This window comes from Rhinopithecus bieti, unplaced genomic scaffold (genome assembly GCF_001698545.2).
Source record: "Rhinopithecus bieti isolate Rb0 unplaced genomic scaffold, ASM169854v2 scaffold_32081, whole genome shotgun sequence".
NCBI lineage: Eukaryota > Metazoa > Chordata > Mammalia > Primates > Cercopithecidae > Rhinopithecus > Rhinopithecus bieti.
In genome coordinates this window covers 2,595,745-2,611,241 of record NW_016814436.1, presented here as the reverse complement: position 1 = coordinate 2,611,241, position 15,497 = coordinate 2,595,745, and the positions used below count along the sequence as shown (strand labels likewise).

The 15,497-nt window shown below is 45.3% G+C and overlaps 1 protein-coding gene across 1 annotated transcript in view; it reads left to right on the top strand.

The window, feature by feature from the left end:
• The window catches only part of UTP4 (UTP4 small subunit processome component), a 44,480-nt gene extending 40,330 nt beyond the window's left edge, over positions 1-4,150 (top strand). Inside the window, exons 15-17 of the mRNA XM_017850773.1 lie at positions 737-922; positions 2,458-2,568; positions 3,947-4,150. Of these exons, the coding sequence (XP_017706262.1) occupies positions 737-922; positions 2,458-2,568; positions 3,947-4,063 (414 nt within the window). The 3' untranslated portion in view covers positions 4,064-4,150. The remainder of the gene's footprint in view (positions 1-736; positions 923-2,457; positions 2,569-3,946) is intronic.
• The last annotated feature ends 11,347 nt before the right edge of the window (positions 4,151-15,497 follow it).

The following is a 15,497-nucleotide window of genomic DNA, read 5'->3' as shown; positions in this document are numbered from 1 at the left end:
ATATATATATATATATATATATATATATGTATGCTTTTAGTTGTGCAAAAAGATATTTATACAGAGACAGTTCATTGCAGCTTTGTTGTAGTAGACAAAGATATGAAACAAGCTAATGTCCACTAAGCAGAGTGGATAAGTAAATCATGATACATGCGTAAAATGAGTGGAGTATTGTATGTTTCAGAATAGGCATGACTGATGTATATGTGTATTAATGTGGGTCAGTCTCCATGATATAACACTGAGCAAGAAAAGCAAGATACAGGACACTATGTATTATGTGCATAAAATAGCTCTGAAAAGATGGGCCAGGCGCAGTGTCTCATGCCTGTAATCCCAGCACTTTGGGAGGCCAAGGCAGGCGGATCACGAGGTCAGGAGATCAAGACCATCCTGGCTAACACGGTGAAACCCCATCTCTACTAAAAATACAAAAAATTAGCTGGGCGTGGTGGCGGGTGCCTATAGTCCCAGCTACTCGGAAAGCTGAGGCAGGAGAATGGTTTGAACTCAGGAGGCGGAGCTTGCAGTGAGCTGAGATCGAGCCACTACACTCCAACTCCAGCCTGGGCAACAGAGCAGGACACCATCTCAAAAAAAAAAAAGTGGTGGGAGAGCATAGAATGAATATAATACAGCAGAAGGTTTGTGTAGATACTTTCTGGTTAGGAATGAGAATGCGCTTCTGGTCTGAGTACCAGCCTGCATTTCTCTGTGTCATGTCCTTCCTCAGGTATTTGAGTACAGCATCCCAGACAAACAGTATACAGATTGGAGCCGGACTGTCCAGAAGCAGGGCTTTCACCACCTTTGGCTCCAAAGGGATACTCCTATCACACACATCAGTTTTCATCCCAAGAGACCGATGCACATCCTTCTCCATGATGCCTATATGTTCTGCATCATTGACAAGTCATTGGTGAGTTCTTCACTGCTACCTCCCAGATCTTCTTCTGAATCTTCAAGTTCTAAAAGCAGCAAGTACAATAAGAGGAAGGAGAATCAGAATAAAGTAGCTAGTAAATCAGAATAAAGGTAACTAGTACATTTCTTGGAGGAGAGAGGCTTTTTTGTTTTTCCCTGGTTTGTGTTCCCACAGTTCTTTGGGAGGTTCTCAGGGAAGGGGCTGGCCTTTGTGTACTGGCTTTTGCTGATTTGACTATTTCTCTTCTTTGCCAGTGAGCACATAAATCTTACACAGAAAAGTAATTAGGCCAGTATTCAGAAGGTGACCCTCATCAGGAAGAATCAATGATTTGGGTAACTTGCTTCCAACTTTGAACTCTGGTATATCTGAATAACATGGTTTCATTAAAGGAGGTACAGGCTGAGGTTTTGACCTCTGTACCCCTTGGCTGAAGCTACTGAAACGCTGTCTGCAGGCTTGAGGAACTGGTCTTAACATCTCCGAAAAACCTAGCTAGGAAAATTCTTCATGGCTGTGATTTAGATGGGATATGAGCATTTTCTTCTGTTTTAGATTCTGTCCTCTTTGCTATCTGCTGTTTTGATTCACCCTGAATTTATATCTTTTTTGGGTAGGTGCTTTGTTTCCTAGAAGCATTGTGGCCATGCCTGTCCTGCACTTTGGGTTTAGATTACAACCATGACACGGTGTTTTGGTGTGTCTGTGAAGGTGGGGGTGGAAGGAACATGGGGGAAAGCAGCAGATGGCTCTAAAGGAGGTGTGCACAGGGATGTGTCATTGGAATCATCTCGTGGGCCTTGCGACCTCTGGGTGTGGGAAGCAGAGCTGGCTGACAAGTGCCTTCTGCAAGATGAGTGATACAGGAAGGGCCCCTCCCACTCTTTTGCCTCTTGTAATTGAGCCCAGATCATTTTTTCCCAAGCATTGGTTTTAAGTTCATCGCTTCCCTATAGTAGGCATAGCTATTTCCCAAGGAAGTCAGAGACAAAATATCATTTGTTTGGCCAGAGGCCACCTCGAGGTGTCAGTGACATCAGCAGGGGTGGTTTGTGTTGAGGTTTTGCCTGGGGAGAACTTCAGTCACTTGTCCAGTCTATGATCTGGTTGGGGGAGAGTCTAGAAAGCACAGAGCCTGTGTGGGCTGAGCTCCTGCACTTGCCAGTTTGTTCCTTTCTGACAAAGTGTTACTGATGAGACAGGCCAGAAGCCCCAGAAGGGCCCTTTGATCTTGCTGCATGGAGTAACAAGCTCTGTTAGCCTCATACTCCCAACCCTCTGTGGTGTGGCTGCAAGAGTAGCTTCAGCTCTTTCTCCCTCTCTCTCCTTTTCTTCTTTTTTTCCCCCTAGTTTTTCTGAATAGAGGTATCATGGCTACAGCTGTTTTCCTGAATTAACAAATGTCAGGGAGGTACTGAATATATATGATAGTTAGAAGATGATGTTGGGCTAAAAATGCACTACAGATCTTTGGTCTGTGGAAGCCCAATAGAAGTAACCATGTAAACAATGTATCTTTGTCTTTTTAGCCCCTTCCAAATGACAAAACCTTACTGTACAATCCATTTCCTCCCACGAATGAATCAGATGTCGTCCGGAGGCGCACAGCTCATGCTTTTAAAATTTCTAAGATATATAAGGTAAAACATCTTGTGTTGTTATTCTGGATAGTTGGTTCCTTTGTGATATCAAAATGTAATAAACTCCACAATCGGAAGATAAGAGCACCTTCAGTTTCCATGCAGAGAACCTGGATTGTGGGAGACAAATCACCTTTTTGAAGCTGGGTGTCCCTTGTATATGTTTTATTATTTTTGCTTTAGTAGGTTAGAGGCAGGCACATCATACTTAACCAAAATGAAATGCGTAAGTAGTGAGAAACATTGGCGCTGAGGTAGAGTCTTTGTTGGCGTGAAAGCTGGCTTTAAATTTTACTTGTTGGAGTGTTCCATAGGATAAATGTCAAGCAGGCTGGGCTTGGTAGCTCATACCTATAATCCCAGCACTTTGGGAGGCCAAGGCAGGTGGATCTCCTCAGCCCAGGAGTTCAAGACCAGCCTGGGCACCAACCTGGGCACTACTCAAATACCTGGGCACCATGGCAAAACCCCATCACTATTAACAAAAAAGAGGCGAGGTCTGTAAATTACTCAAATGTGATTAGCTTCTTGATGCATTTGTAACTTGCCAGTTGTCAGTTGCCTTAGTCTGGGTATGGTGATTCACTCCTCTAATCTCAGCACTCTAGGAGGCTGAGGCTGGAGTTCAAGACCAGTCTGGGCAACATAGTGAGAACCTGTCTCTACAAAAAAAAAAAAAATATATATATATATATATACACACACACACACACACACATACACACCAAAAGTAGTTGGGTGTGGTGGAACATGCCTGTAGTCCCAGCTGCTCAAGAGGCTGAGATGGGAGGATAGCTTCTGCTCAGGAGTTCAAGGCTGCAGTGAGTATGATTGCACCACTGTGCTCCAGCCTGGGTGATGTCGAGATTCTATCTTTAAAAAAACAAAAAAAAGAATTTAGGCTTTAAAGTCCTTGCTTAACACTGATTCTTGAGATATAAGAAGCATAGATTTTCTATCCAGAGAAATGTAAAAAATCCTGCTGAGACCTTTTATGAGTAAACTCAGTTAAGTTCCCGATCTTGAGCCAGGTGCAGCAGTGCACACCTACCTATTGTCCCAGCTACTCAGGAGACTGAGGCAGGATCATTGCCCAGGAGTTCAGGGCTTCAGTGCACATTGATCATGTCTATGAGTGGCCACTGATCTCCTGCCTGGGCAACATAGCAAGACCCCCATCTCTAAAAAAGAAAAAAAAGCTTTTATGCATTCCAACTATTTTGAGTCCCAGGGCAGGAAAGATTGTCAAGAGATTTAAATCATTTGAGCCTTGAACGAGGCTAACCTTTTAGTTTAGATGGTGTCTACCTCTAGTCAGTTCACTCAGGACTAGCCCTGGATCCTAAGTCCTGATAGAATCATTATCATCCCTCTGCAGCCTCTACTCTTCATGGATCTTTTGGATGAAAGAACACTCGTGGCAGTGGAACGGCCTCTGGATGACATCATTGCTCAGCTCCCACCACCCATTAAAAAGAAGAAATTTGGAACCTAAAACAGGGCACTGTCTGTGTCCTTCCTTGAACTGTCTACCCTGTCGCTTTTCACAAATCATGGTAATAAAAGAAGTTATTCTTGAGGACTAGGCATTATAAATGTTTTCTTCCAAGATAATGGACAGTCATTTCTCTTCATTGAATGAAAGTGAATGGAAACTCCAAATGAGGTATTTGTATTTGGGATAATGTGCTGAGTAGCTGCAAACTCATCTAATGTTGATAGGGTCCTGCTTATTCTGTAGGCAATCTCAGAAGAAAAGATACTTGTGTTCTGTTCCCTATTACATGCCTAAGGCTTCAGAGGGCTGATGGCCTTCACTTCCTGCCAGCCCCTAGCCTAAGCAACAGCATGGAATCTGCCCCTCCTCGCCCTGGAGGGCAGACGACCGTAATTACTTACTCAGGATAGCCTGACCACTAATAACCATAATCAGCCTTAGAGGTCAAGGAAGAATTTCAACTCCAGCATTATAAGGGAGTGCTCCATCTAAAAAATAGATGCCTTTGACCTTTGGCAGTCAGCCATTAATTTTATTTAAAAAGAAAAGAAGCTCGGGTTATCAGCCCCATTAACTGCCTTTTTACCTGTTATATGCTGGTTTCAAAAGTATGGAAGGGCCAGGCATGGTGGCTCATGCCTTTAATCCCAGCATTTTAGGAGGCCAAGGTGGGAGCATCACTTGAGTCCAGAGACCAACCTGTGCAACATAGGGAGAACCTATCTCTGAAGAAATACAGTATTTAAAAAAAAGATACAGGAGCTGGGCACACATCAGTAGTCCCAACTACTTGGGGGGATCACTGGAGCTCAGGAGTTTGAGACCATAATGTGCTATGATCACTGGTGCATAGTCACTGCACTCCAGCCTGGGCAACATAGTAAGACCCTGTCTCTTTTTTTTTTTTTTTTTTTTTTTTTTAGGCGGAGTCTCGCTCTGTCGCCCGGACTGGAGTGCAGTGGCCGGATCTCAGCTCACTGCAAGCTCCGCCTCCCGGGTTTACGCCATTCTCCTGCCTCAGCCTCCCGAGTAGCTGGGACTCAAGGCGCCCGCCACCTCGCCCGGCTAGTTTTGTATTTTGGTAGAGACGGGGTTTCACCGTGTTAGCCAGGATGGTCTCGATCTCCTGACCTCGTGATCCGCCCGTCTCGGCCTCCCAAAGTGCTGGGATTACAGGCTTGAGCCACCGCGCCCGGCCGACCCTGTCTCTTAAAAAAAAAAAAAATAGGAAACACTAGGCAGGAATTTTGTTAGGGAGTAAGAGTAGAGGTGGGGACCCGAGAGCCTACCATGTATTTCACATTTTTCATTCTCTTCTACCTGCTCTGACATTGTTACTCCCACGTGTGTTATCAACTGGCCAGTTTTAATGTGATCTTTAAATTAGAAAGTGAAGAACTCTAGTTAACTGAACTGAGCAGACAGATTTCTTTCCCGTCTCGGGATGTATTCTGTTGCATGCCCGTGGAAACCCAGTATGTGTGCTTTTTGTTTGTTTGTTTTGGGGATGGAGGGTTGAAGTGTGGGTAGAGAAGTGTGTGGGTTCTGGTGACATCATGAATGAAGGGTTGGTGAAAAACATTTTGCTATGATTAGCCCCACCCTCCATTCTGGAAAGGGAAAATAAATGAGGATTTAAGGTAGATGTAGGGGGGGAGAATTAACAGAGAGAGAGAGGTTATAAGAGAGATAAACAGAGCCCAATAATTGATCACATAAAGGACAGGCTATTTTAGGTTTGATAAGAAAGAACAGATATGATAAGGTTTATAATAGATGTGTTTGCCTCTGCCCCACTTGTTAGGTTTACAGTGATAGGAGTAATTTAAACAAATACCTGCTGGGTGCCATGGCTCACACCTATAATCCCAGCACTGTGGAAGGCTGAGACGCAAATCGCTTGAACTGAGGACTTTGAGACCAGCCTGGGCAACATGGTGAAACTCCGTCCCTACAAAACATACAAAAATTAGCCAGGTGTGGTGGCAAGCACCTGTAGTACCAGCTTCTCAGGAGGCTGAGGTGGGAGGATTGCTTGAGCCCAGGAGGAAGAGGCTGAGCACACCACTGCACTCTAGCCTGGATTGTTTTTGAGACCCTCTCTCAAAGAAAAAATACCTGCAACTTTTAGCTCACCTGTGTAAGAAAAACTTGCCTCATGTTGAATAAATTTTTTTCTGTAAGGTATATTTTTCCAGTCTGGATTAGACTGGACTATTAGGGACCTTTTGAGCTTGCTGAAGATCCTGTCCTTTCTAAGAAATGTTTTAAGTGGTTGAAATGACAAGTTAAGTCGCTGGTCTACATTGAATGCTGGTGAGCAGATGGAGGCTAGGATGCCTTAAATATTAACTCACTTGTGGCCCGGTGCAGTGGCTCACACCTGTAATCCCAGCACTTTGGGAGGCCAAGGCAGGCAGATCACTTGAGGTCAGGCAAGCCAGCCTGGCCAACATGGCAAAACCCTGTTGCTACTAAAAATACAAAAATTAGCCAGGCATGGTGGCACGCGCCTGTAATCCCAGTCTCCCTACTTGGGAGGCTGAGGCAGGAGAACTGCTTGAACCTGGGAGACAGAGGTTGCAGTAAGCCAAGATCACGCAGAGCGAGACTCCATCTCAAAATAAAATAATTAACTTTTCACTAGTTGCTTTTCACTAGTTGTAGAGCTGTAAATTCAGAGAATCCTTGTTAACTGGAATCTAGTTTATGGTTTGACTTACTTAAATTCTAAAATATTGTGGGTTGTGGAGGATGTAATTCTCACAGAGAGAACCCACAGATCATCTGAATGAGGAAGTAAAAGTTCTGACAGCAGGAAGCATTCCTTTTCAACTTTTCCAGCCAGTGATTTGGACTTCCTTAAATGGTATGGGAAGTAAGTGCTTTGGGCCTTGAAATTCTTCCGAAGTAGAAAACTTGGAATACAAATGAAGCAGAAACTGACTAGAGCAAGTTAGAGAACTTGGGGGAAGGGAAGGGAACAGAAGGGAGGGGGAGGGGATGTGAGGAAGGGACATGGGAGAGGAGAGGAGGGGAGTGGATGTGGGAGGGGAAGGGGGATGTGAGGGGAAGGGAAGGGAAGGAAAACCACTATTAAAAAAGGGGGAACGCTTTAGTGCATGGGTTTCAGGGTGTTTTTACTTTGGGGATTTGTGTAACCTGGACATTTAAAACGTTTCCCTCTTGGCATTATGTTTCTGTTTTGGCCATTTTGCATACCTCTGCTCATTCTTGGGTTCTACAGAAAAATTCTGATTTGAAACCAGCTCAGGAAAGGTCTTTTTTGCCAATCTGACTCAAATGCTTTAAAAACTCACTTTTCTCATGTACTGGTTAGTAAACTCATCTCTGAATGGATAATTCACATGTATCGTGGAGAGTATAGCAAATTCAACTAAGAAAAACTAAAATCTTGGAATATTGGAAGACAGAGACCATCAAATTTGGGGGTTTTTAAGCTTTCTTTTGAAAATCAACCATTTCTTTAAATGCTACTTAATACTGAACCACAATGTATGCTGTAGATAAAAATGCTATTGGGTGGAGATGAAGCAGGAGTTTGTAAAAGAAATGTGACTCTCAGTCTCATTTTTTTTTCTCTTGTTTTTTTTTGAGACAGAGTCTCACTTTGTCACCAGGCAGTGGTGTGATCTCGGCTCACTACAACATCCGCCTTCTGGGTTCAAGCGATTCCCCTGCCTCAGTCCCAAGTAGCTGGGAGAACAGGTGCCAGCCACCACGCCCGGCTAATTTTTTGTATTTTAGTAGAGACAGGGTTTCACCATGTTGGCCAGGATGGTTTTGATCCCCTGACCTAGTGATCCACCCACCTCGGCCTCCCAAGGTGCTGGGATTCCAGGTGTGAGCCACCATGACCAGCCAATCTCATTTTTATAGTCGTGGAAATGGGAGACCAAGAAGGGAAGAGGTAATTTTTCCCATAGTCACACAGTGATTTGTTAGAGGCCAAGGTGGCATTCTTCAGCTTGTTCCCCCACTATCTCACTTGTAGGAACCCAATCATAAATATGATTGTCAGAAGCATTTGAACCAAAGCAAATGCGTCTTGAATAGGAGCTAGGTAAAATGACGCTGAGACCTACTGGGCTGCATTCCCAGACAGTTAAGCCATTCTAAGTCACTGAATGAGATAGGAGGTCGGCACAAGATGCAGGTCACAAAGACCTTCCTGATAAAACAGGTTGCAGTAAAGAAGCCAGCTAAAACCCACCGAAACCAAGAAGGTCACAAGAGTGACCTCTGGTTGTCCTCACTGCTACACTCCCACCAGCGCCATGACAGTTTACAAATGCCATGGCAACATCAGGAAGTTATACTATATGGTCTAAAAAGAGAAGGCATGAATAATCCACCCCTTGCTTAGCATATCATCAAGAAATAACCATAAAAGGCTGGGTGCAGTGGCTCATGCCTGTAATATCAGCACTCTGGAAGGCCGTGGTGGGCGGATCATCTGAGGTCGAGTTCCAGACCAACCTGGCCAATGTGGCGAAACCCCATCTCGACTAAAAAAAAATACAAAAATTAGCCAGGCGTGGTGGTGCACACCTATAGTCCCAGCTACTAGGGAGGCTGAGGCAGGAGAATCACTTGAACTGGGCAGGCAGAGGTTGCAGTGAGCCAAGATCACACCACTGCACTCCAGTCTGGCGGCAGAGTGAGGCTCTGTCTCAAAAAAAAAAAAAAAAAGAGAAAAGAACCATAAAAATGGGCAACCAGCCTCGGGGCTGCTCTGTCTATGCAGTAGCCATTCCTCTATTCCTTTACTTTCTTAATAAACTTGCTTTCACTTTACGGACTCGCCCTGAATTCTTTCTTGTGTAAGATCCAAGCACCATCTCTTCGGGTCTGGATCAGGACCCCTTTCCTGTAACATGATGATTAGCAGGCATGATACACAAGGGATTTTCCATTTCATAGGCTACAGGGATGGGGGAAGGTGTTTGAGCACTTGATCTAGCTGTAATATTGAGTTATGTGGGCAGTCTTTTGTGTTAGTCATACAGAGTGTAGTAATGTACAAACTAGGACCTCGTCTCCTAGTGCTCATGTCTGGGTGTTTCTTGGGCCAATTCCTGGGTGTGGCTCATATTTTGTCCATTTTCTTTCACTTTTATTTGGCCTTCGGACTGGCTGTTTTCCCATCAGCAGTGTTTGAAAGTATTTGTTTCCTTATTCCTTACCAATGTACTGGTAGACTAATTTTAGCCTATCCAGTGGGTGAAAAATGCTATCTCATTTTACTTTGCATTTCCCTGTTTACTAATGAGGTTGCTCACTTTATGTGTTTGAATGTTTGGCCAATTGCGTGAATTACATATTCGTAACCCTTTCTCCTTTTTTTCCCCTAATGTGTTGTCTTTTTCTTTTTTGTTGTTGTTGTTGTTTTGAGACAGAGTCTCGCTCTGTCACCCAGGCTGGAGTGCAGTGGCGCGGTCTCGGCTCGCTGCCAGCTCACCTCCCAGGTTCACGGCATTCTTCTGCCTCAGCCTCCCCAGTAGCTGGGACTACAGGCACCCGCCACCTCGCCCAGCTAATTTTTTGTATTTTTAGTAGAGACGGGGTTTAACCGTGTTAGCCAGGTAGGTTTCAATCTCCTGACCTCGTGATCTGCCTGCCTCGGCCTCCCAAAGTATTGGGATTACAGGCGTGAGCCACCACGCCCAGCCATGTTGTCTTTTTCTTTTAGTATTTCAAGGTATTTTATGATGTAGATCAGCACTGTTGAATAAACTTTCTGTGATGATAGAAAAGTAGGCCAGGCATGGTGGCTCATGCCTGTAATCGCAGCACTTTGGGAGGCCAAGCCAGATGAATCACCTGAGCTCAGGAGTTTGAGACCAGCCTAGGCAGCGTGAAACCCCGTCTCTACTAAAAATTCAAAAATGAGCTGGGTGTAGTGGCGTGTGCATATAATCTCAGCTACTTGGGAGGCTGAGGTGGGAGAACTGCTTGAGCCTGGGAGGTGGAGGTTGCAGTGAGCAGATAATCATGCCCCTGCACTCCAACCTAGGTGACAGAGTGAGACCCCCATCTCAAAAATAAATAAATAAGGCTGGGCATGGTGGCTCACGCCTGTAATCCCAGCATTTTGGGAGGCTGAGGCGGGTGGATCATGAGGTCAGAAGTTTGAAGCCAGCATGAGGTGGCTCATGCCTGTAATCCCAGCACCTTGGGAGGCTGAGGTGGGCAGATCACGAGGTCAGGAGTGGAAGACCAGCCTGCTGACTAACATGGTGAAACTTCGCCTCTACTAAAAGTACAAAAATTAGCCAGGCATGGTGGCATGTGCCTGTAATCCCAGCTACTCAGGAGGCTGAAGCAGGAGAATCACTTGAACCTGGGAGGCAGAGGTTGCAGTGAGCTGAAATCGCACCACTGCACTCCTGCCTGGGTAACATAGCAAGACTCCGTCTCAAAAAAAAAAAAATTCTCTTCTTAGTCACACTAGCAACATTGCAAGTGCTCAGTAGTCACATGTGCCTACTAACTATCTTACAGCATAGCACAAATAGAAAACATTTCTATTTTATTTATATTTTGAGACGGAGTCTCACTCTGTCACCCAGGCTGGAGTGCAGTGGCACCATCTTGGCTCACTGCAACCTCCACCTTCTGAGGATTCTCCTGCCTCAGCCTCCCAAGTAGCTGGGACTATAGGCATGTGCCACCGTGCCCAGCTAATTTTTATATTTTTTGTAGAGACAAGGTTTCACCATGTTGGGCAGGCTGGTCTCGAACTCCTAACCTCAGGTGATCTGCCTGCCTCAGCCTCCCAAAGTGCTGGGATTACAGGTGTAAGCCACCGTGCCTGGCCAGGATTTTTAATTTTAATTTAAATAGCTACATGTGCTAATGGCTTTCGTATTGAACAGCACAGATCTAGATATTCAGGCTTAGCTTTGTGTCAGTTCATTGTCTTTAGGAAGTTACAGAATTTAATAACAGTTATACATTTATTAAGTGGCTACTATATGCAACTCACCAAAAACGGAAGAAAAATGTGGCCTCAGCCCTCAAGAACTACACCGCCTAGCTGGAGAGAGAAGCAAGTAGATCAGTGATGCTACATGAGGTCGGGCATAGTGGCTCATGCATGTAACCCCAGCACTTTGGGAGACCAAGGCAGGAGGATTGCTTGAACTTGAGACCAGCCTGGGCAACACAGTGAGACCCCATCTCTACAAAAACATTTTTTAAAAATTAGCCAGATGTGGTGGCATGTGCCTGTGTTTCCCAGCTACTCGAGAGGCTGAGGTGGGAGATTTGCTTGAGCCTGGGAGGTTGAGGCTGCAGTGACCCGGGACCACACCATTGCATTCCAGCCTGAGAACAGGGCAAGACCCTGACACACACACATACACTCACACACACACACACAATAGAGTGGTTTCCACAGAAGGAAGCTAAGCAGTTTAGGAAAGTATGTGGAAAAGACAAGTCATTTTGGATACATAGTCCTTGAGCCAACATGTAGTGAGAAAAAAGACCAGTTGGGGTGGGCCTTCCAGTCTGTCGTCAACAATTTTCATTCAGTGGAAAACACAGCTGTGAGTCACTCACACATTCAATGGAATGACAGAAAAAATGCCCATTTGTGTAAGGGGCAGAAGAGACTGGAAGTTAGGGAGTCAAAAAACAGGCTGTTGTGTAAGTGATGTGGGATCTATGTAAGTATGTTAGGGCTGCCATAACAGAGTACTATTGGGATGGCTTCAACAACAGAACTTCTTTTTTTTTGAGACAGGGTCTGGCTCTGTTGCCCAGGCTGGATTGCAGTTGCTCAATCTTGACTCACTTCACTGCAGCCTTAACCCCTGGGCTCAAGCAATCCTCCAGCCTCAGCATCGTGAGTAGCTAGAACTACAGGTGTGCGCCACCACACCTGGCTAATTTTTTTTTTTTTAATAGCCCAAACTGTCACTTTCTCTTTTCTTTTCTTTTCTTTTCTTTTTTTTTTTGAGATAGAGTCTCACTCTGATGCCCAGGCTGGAGTACAGCGGCATGATCTCAGCTCACTGCAGCCTCTGTCTCTAGGGTTCAAGCAATTCTCCTGCCTCAGCCTCCCAAGTAGCTGGGGTAATAGGTGTGTGCTACCACACCCAGCTAATTTTTGTATTTTTAGTAGAGATGGGGTTTCACCATGTTGGTCAGGCTGGTCTCAAACTCCTGATCTCAAGTGATCCACTCGCCTCAGCCTCCCAAAGTGTTGGGATTACAGGCGCGAGCCACTGCACCTGGCCTTTTTCTTTTCTTTTTTTTTTTTTAATCAAGGATCTATTTTTTTTTGTAGAGATGGGGTCTCACTATGTTGCCCAGGCAGGTCTAGAACTCCTGAACTCAAGCAATCCACCTGCCTTGGCCTCCCAAAGTGCTGGGATTACAGGCCTGAGCCACTGTGCCAGACCAGAAATTTATTTTCTCATAGTTCTGGAGGCTAAAAGTCTGAGATTGAGATCAAGGTGTCAGCAGGATTGTTGTTGTTGGTGGTGGTGGTGGTGGTGGTGGTTTTGAGACAGAGTCTCACTCTGTTGCCCAGGCTGGAGTGCAGTGGAGCGATCTCGGATCACTGCAACCTCTGCCTCCCAGGTTCAAGTGATTCTCCTGTCTCAGCCTCCTGAGTAGCTGGGATTACAACTGTGCAACGCCATGCCCAGCTAATTTTTGTATTTTTAGTAGAGATGGGGTTTCACCATGTTGGCCAGACTGGTCTTGAACTCTTGACCTCAAGTGATTGACCAGCCTCAGCCTCCCAAAGTGCTGAGATTACAGACATGAGCCATCATGCCTGGCCTTATTTTTCTGCTTTTTGTTTTTTTGTAGAGACAAGGTCTTGCTGTATTGCCCAGGCTGGTGTCAAACTCCTAGACTCAAGTAATACTCCTGCCTCCCGACATGCTGTGGTTACAGGCATGAGCCACCCTGCCAGGCTGGATTAGTTTCTTCTGAGGCCTCTCTCCTTGCCTTGTAAATGACCATCTTCTCCCTTCATCTTCCCATGGTCTTCCCTCTATGCATGTGTCTCTGCCCTCGTCTCCTCTTATAAGGACAACAGTCAAACTGAATTAGGGCCCACCCCAGTGACCTCATTTTAACTTAGTTACCTCTTTAAAGATTGGATCTCCAGGCTGGGTGTGGTGGCTCGCACCTGTAATCCCAGCACTGTGGGAGGCCGAGGCAGGTGGATCACCTGAGGTCAGGAATTTGAAACCAGCCTGGCCAACATGGTAAAACCCCGTCTCTACTAAAAATTCAAAAATTAGCTGAGCATGATGGCAGGCACCTGTAACCTTAGCTACCTGGGAGGCTAAGGCAGGAGAATTGCTTGAACCCAGGAAGCGGAGGTTGCAGTGAGCCGAGATGATGCCATTGCACTCCTCCCTTGCACTCCAAAAGAGAGACTTCATCTCAAAAAAAAAAAAAAAAAAAAAAAAAAAAAAAAGAGCCTGGGCATGGTGGCTTACGCCTGTAATCTCAGCACTTTGGTAGGCCAAGGCGGGTGGATCATGAGGTCAGGAGATCGAGACCATCCTGGCTAACATGGTGAAACCCCGTTTCTACTAAAAATACAAAAAATTAGCCAGGCGTGACGGCAGGCGCCTGTAGTCCCAGCTACTTGGGAGGCTGAGACAGGAGAATGGCGTGAACTCGGGAGGTGGAGCTTGCAGTGCGCTGAGATCAGGCCACTGCACTCCAGACTGGGCGACAGAGTGTGACTCCGTCTCAAAAGAAAGAGGAAAGGAAAAAGGAAAGGAAAGGGGAACTGGTGAAGGGGGAAAGTAGACTTTTAATTAAATTTTTTTTTTTTGGACACACTCTCTTTTTGTCACCCAGGCTTGAGTGCAGTGGCATAGTCACGGCCCACTGCAACCTCTGCCTCCGGGGATCAAGTGATTCTCCTGCCTCAGCTTCCCGAGTAGCTGGGATTACAGGCGCCTACCACCATCCCTGGCTAATTTTTGTATTTTTAGTGGAGACAGGGTTTCACCACGTTGACCAGGCTGTTCTCGAACTCCTGANGTTTCAAAAGTAAGGGGAAAGGAAAAGGAAAGGAAAGGGGAACTGGTGAAGGGGAAAGTAGACTTTTAATTAAATTTTTTTTTTTGGACACACTCTCTTTTGTCACCCAGGCTTGAGTGCAGTGGCATAGTCACGGCCCACTGCAACCTCTGCCTCCGGGGATCAAGTGATTCTCCTGCCTCAGCTTCCCGAGTAGCTGGGATTACAGGCGCCTACCACCATCCCTGGCTAATTTTTGTATTTTTAGTGGAGACAGGGTTTCACCACGTTGACCAGGCTGTTCTCGAACTCCTGACCTCAAGTGATCCACCCATCTCGGCCTCCAAAGTACTAGGATTACAGACGTGAGCCGCTGTGCTGGGCTGACTTTTATTTTTAAATATTATTTGAGTTTCATGACAAATTATGTAATTTCCATGATTATTGATAAAAAAGAAAAAAGAAAATACTGATTTTCCATAACTAAGTGGATTCAATGAAACTAAACTTCTATTTAGTGTGTCCTTGCTAATATTTTCCTTTAAAAAGTCACAGCGCTACAAAACTGTCACCAGCTGCTTCCTCTTAGGAATGTGGTTAGCAGATGTGGGTTTTCATAGTCATGCTGTATGAGATCGTTAATCCATTTTTGCAGGTTTCAGATGGTTAGTGATTTATCTTGGTGGGATGAATTAAAAATGTGCTTGCATCAGCTAAAGGATGTATGCACCTTTCTCTCTTTCGCGACATGTTTGTGCTGGAGTGAAAATACATTGCAGGATATTTCTACTGGAAGGTAAAGTAGTACTATTCATTGAAAAGGATAACTGATCCCGCTGTCTTCTAAGTGGGGAAGAGTTATGCATAGATAATTTTTCAAAGCTGGATGTTGGATCGGTTATTTTATGAGCTTATTTCTCCCTTTGGCGTCTTCTTTAGTAGTAATTGAGTGGCTCCTGCTTTTGTTCCTCTGGCATCAGGCCACCTTTGTGGCAGTGACCTTCAGGCTTGCTAAGGGCTGCAATTTTGCTTGAGGCCCTCCTTCCTTATGAAATTACACTACACTCATACCTTGGAACCAGCCCCAGATCCACTAATTCTTTTCCTTTGACGGACTCTTGGCAATCTATACTCTCTTTTAGCCGAAGTGTACCTTTATACAAGATCTGTTTGTCACCGAAATTAATTTGGCCATTTGCCCTTTAAGCATGGAATCAAATGGTGTTATGGCATACTTATTCCTAGATAAAGTATAGACTAGCAGCTGGAGAGTTGTTTTTTTTTTTCTTCTTTCCTTCCTCTTTTCCCTCCCTCCCTCCCTTCCCTCCCTCCTTCCGTTCTTCCTCCCTCCCTTTCCTCCCTCCTCCCTCCCTCCCTCCCTCCTTCCTTCCTTCCTTCCTTCCATCCT